The 3,802-nt window shown below is 51.7% G+C and overlaps 1 protein-coding gene across 1 annotated transcript in view; it reads right to left on the reverse strand.

Moving 5' to 3' along the window:
* The window catches only part of pou2f2a (POU class 2 homeobox 2a), a gene marked incomplete at its 5' end in the record, with an annotated part of 10,669 nt that overhangs the window by 4,805 nt on the left and 2,062 nt on the right, over positions 1-3,802 (reverse strand). The window contains 5 exons of the mRNA XM_025065331.1: positions 690-738; positions 989-1,186; positions 1,271-1,419; positions 1,511-1,652; positions 1,742-2,026. Coding sequence (XP_024921099.1) covers positions 690-738; positions 989-1,186; positions 1,271-1,419; positions 1,511-1,652; positions 1,742-2,026 — 823 coding nt within the window. The remainder of the gene's footprint in view (positions 1-689; positions 739-988; positions 1,187-1,270; positions 1,420-1,510; positions 1,653-1,741; positions 2,027-3,802) is intronic.

Genomic DNA, 3,802 nt, shown 5'->3' on the forward strand with positions numbered 1-3,802 from the left:
CCAGTCCAGTTCCCAGTCCAGTCTAGTCCAGTCCAGTCCAGTCCAGTCCAGTCCAGTCCAGTCCAGTCCAGTCTAGTCCAGTCCAGTTTCCAGTCCAGTCCAGTCCAGTTTCCAGTCCTCGTCTCACTCTGATGGACTGGGTTAGACCCAATCTATTCAGGAAGTCCAAGTAGGTCAAACTGGGCTTTGAACCCGTGACCTTCTTGCTGAGAGAAACCCACTCACACACACGGCCCCTGTGCCTCCGTCTGACTCCCCAGGAGTGAGAGGAGTTTGGAGAAGCGTTAGCCTCGGCTCAGTGGGTTTGTTAGCGGTCAGGTCACCGGTCACCGAGGTGAACCCTGTTGGACCTGGAGCTGCGGTCTATAAATCATCAGGACCAATCAGGGCTCACGCAGGTAAACAACTGGAGATGGAGCACAGCTTCCTCCTCCACCTCCTCCTCCTCCTCCTCCTCGTCATCATCGTTGTTGTTGTTTCCATTTCACTCCGAACTCGGCCGGACATCAGTTTTGGTCAGAGCCGCGGTGAAGCAGAAGAAAAGGAACGCCGGGGCTGAAATATCAACTTCCTCCTAAATAATGTCAGCCGTGGGTTTAATCTCCCACCGCCAGCGACCTTTGACCCCGGGACCCGCTCCCTGCTTCAATAATTCATCCACACAGACACAGACGGTGGTCAGTGCTCACCTGTTGTGCTGAGGCTGGTGGTGACCTGGGACAGAGCCTGGCTGGAGATCTGCAGGAGGAGCAGGAGGAGGAGCAGGAGGATCAGGAGGAGGAGCAGGAGGAGCAGGAGGAGGAGCAGGACGAGCAGGAGGAGCAGGAGGAGCAGGAGGAGGAGCAGGAGGATCAGGAGGAGGAGCAGGAGGAGCAGGAGGAGGAGCAGGACGAGCAGGAGGAGCAGGAGGAGCAGGAGGAGGAGTTAGGAGGAACCACCACAGGATAAAGACAAAAAAAAAAAACATGTTGTAAATGTTCCACCCTACCATGTGGGGGCTGTAGCAGGGGGCTTTGTGCGTGACCACGGGTGAAGTCTGGCTGGGCAGGGGGGGGGTGGTGCTGCTGGACGGGTTGATGCGTTTCTCCTTCTGCCGGCGGTTGCAGAACCAAACGCGGATCACCTCCTTCTCCATGTTGAGCTGCTCCGCCATCAGGAGGATCTCCTCAGAGGTAGGCTTCTGGTTCTGGAGGAGGAGACGGAGGAGTTTAGTTTTTGACCTTTGACCTTGTGGTCAGAGAAGACGACTCTCCGCCTCGCTGCGTCTCACCGTGTGGAAGTTGCGCTCGAGAACTAGTCGCACGTTGGTCTCGATGCTGGTGCGTTTCTTCCGGCGTCGGCCCGGCAGACCCTCCAGGGCGTGCATCGGCGAGGAGATGGAGGAGGGGCTGGGCAGCATGCTGTCCACCGCCATGGTCTCTGTGGCACACACGGACCAATTAAAAACACATAAAACAAACAGGTGAGAGTGGGCGCGGTCCACGCCTCCTCCTCCTCCTCTTCCTCTCACCTGCGTCACTCAGCCACTTCTCCAGCAGGGGCTTCAGTTTGCACATGTTCTTAAAGCTGAGGTTCAGGGCCTCGAAACGGGAGATGGTCGTCTGGCTGAAGTCGTTACCGTACAGCTTCCCCATGGCAACGCCCACGTCTCCCTGATGGAAAAACACACACACAGTGTCACACTCACACACTTACACACACACACCTACACCTACCCACACACACGCGCTGCGTGTCGTACCTGCGTGAAGCCCAGTTTGATGCGTCGTTGTTTGAAGGTGCGGGCGAACTGCTCCAGCTCCTCCAGGTCACTGGGCTCCTCGCCCAGGTGACCCCCGTGACCTCCAGAGGTCAGGCCGGAGCTCAGGGAGGGCGCCATGGCACTGCCGGAGGCGGAGGTGGCGCCACCTACGGATGTCACGACGCCAACGCCGCCGCTGCTGCCGCCAGAGCCGACCAAAGATCCAGAGACTGAACCGGTGCTGCTGCCCCCCCCACCGGCCCCCACCTCACTGCTCTTCTCTCTCTGCAACAACACACACACAATAATAATAATAAAATAATAAAATAATAAATAAAAATAAAATATAAAAATAAAATAAAATAAAATAAAATAAAATAAAATAAAATAAAATAAAATAAAATAAAATAAAATATAAAATTCACGTCATCAAATCCATGTAATTAAAATTTAAATTATAAACGTACACACACCCACGTGATTTTATTTTAAATAATGAAGGAAATTGTCTAATGAACCAGGACCTTCAGAACCAGGACAAGCAGCACCTCAGCACGTCCTCTAGGGGCAGTATAGCCCCTGATGAAAACCACTACCTTTGTTTGTAGGGATGCAGTTCAAATCCAGAGACCTGGAGTCAGAGTCCCTGAACCAAACCCCTGACCTTTATCTGCTGGTTCTGCTCCAGGTCCTGATCCTTAATAGATGCCGAGGGTTCTGTCAAGAACGACCCCAGGGGTCAAATATCTGACCCCTGAACGGGAGCAGCAGCTGAAGACCTCTCGTCTCTCTTTTTTTTGTTTTTTTCTTCCCCAGTCTTAAACTCGTAGCCAACTTTAAAAAATCGACTCTCTCTCTGGACTTGTTTGAGACAGAACGTCCACGAAGACGGTTCTGTCCGTCAGTCCGACCCGGACATAGAACACCTGCAGGGGGAGCTGCTGATGTATAGAAGCTCATTAAAAATGTATGTTCTCTCTGCTGGAGTTTGAAAAGCTGCGCTGAGTGAATACATATGAGGCCATCAGCCTGGAGGACACACACACACACACACACACACACAGGTGTGTGTGTGTGTGTGTGTGGACATTATTCTAAACAGCAGCCATCGATTCACGCTTTAATATTTAACCGTGAAGCCGGGACGCAACCCCAGCAGCCGCCGGAGCCGAGGCTAATTCAGGCGTCATCATGCACGGACGGATCCTGATCAACATTCACGCCGCCTCCATGTTTATATGAACACAAAGAGAGGAAGTCTGCCTCCTGTTGGCCACCCCGTCCATCAGCGGACTAATGAAGAAATCCATGATGAGCTGCACACGAGTGAGGACGAATCTGAACATCAGGTTACCAGAGATGAAGGTGGAGGAGAGCGGCAGAGCTGCTGCATCTGAACTCATCATCCTGAGGGTGGATCAAACCCTGGTCCAGGGGGAGGAGGAGGACCTTTGCTCTTCCTTACGGCTACACAGAACAGTCTACGTCACATGACCTCACGACATCACCTTCCACAGCCTCAGTTATCGTCTCTGCTCGTCCCTAGCGTGTTAGCGGCTGGCAAACAGCTAGCATGCGCACGTGCTTTGTTAATGACGTAGCGTGTTGCGACGTGTTAGCAGCTCGTGGCATTTAAACACCAGGTTAGCACCGCGCTAGGAGAACTTGGAGCACACGGTCACAGAGGGAGGTCTCACCTGTGCTTGGAGGCCCAGGCGGGGGGGTGTGGTCAGGAGGCCACCTGGGCTTTGCTGAGGTAGCTGGATCAGATTTGATGCGGAGAGCAAAGCTGTGGAATTAAAGAAAAAAAACAGAGACAAATTTAAAAGACGTCACAGAGAGAGAGAGAGGTGTCGGCTGAACCAAAACAAAACCAAACTAAGATAAGATAAACTAAATTAAACTACACCAAACCAAACCAAACTAAACTAAACTAAACTAAACTAAACCAAACTAAACTACACCAAACTGAACTAAACTAAACTAACTCAGCTAAACTAAATTTAAATAAATCAAAACAAAACAACAAACTAAGCTAAGCGAAACTAAACTAAACTAAAC

The sequence above is a fragment of the Cynoglossus semilaevis genome, chromosome 18, assembly GCF_000523025.1.
Source record: "Cynoglossus semilaevis isolate Cse_v1.0 chromosome 18, Cse_v1.0, whole genome shotgun sequence".
Classification (NCBI taxonomy): Eukaryota; Metazoa; Chordata; class Actinopteri; order Pleuronectiformes; family Cynoglossidae; genus Cynoglossus; species Cynoglossus semilaevis.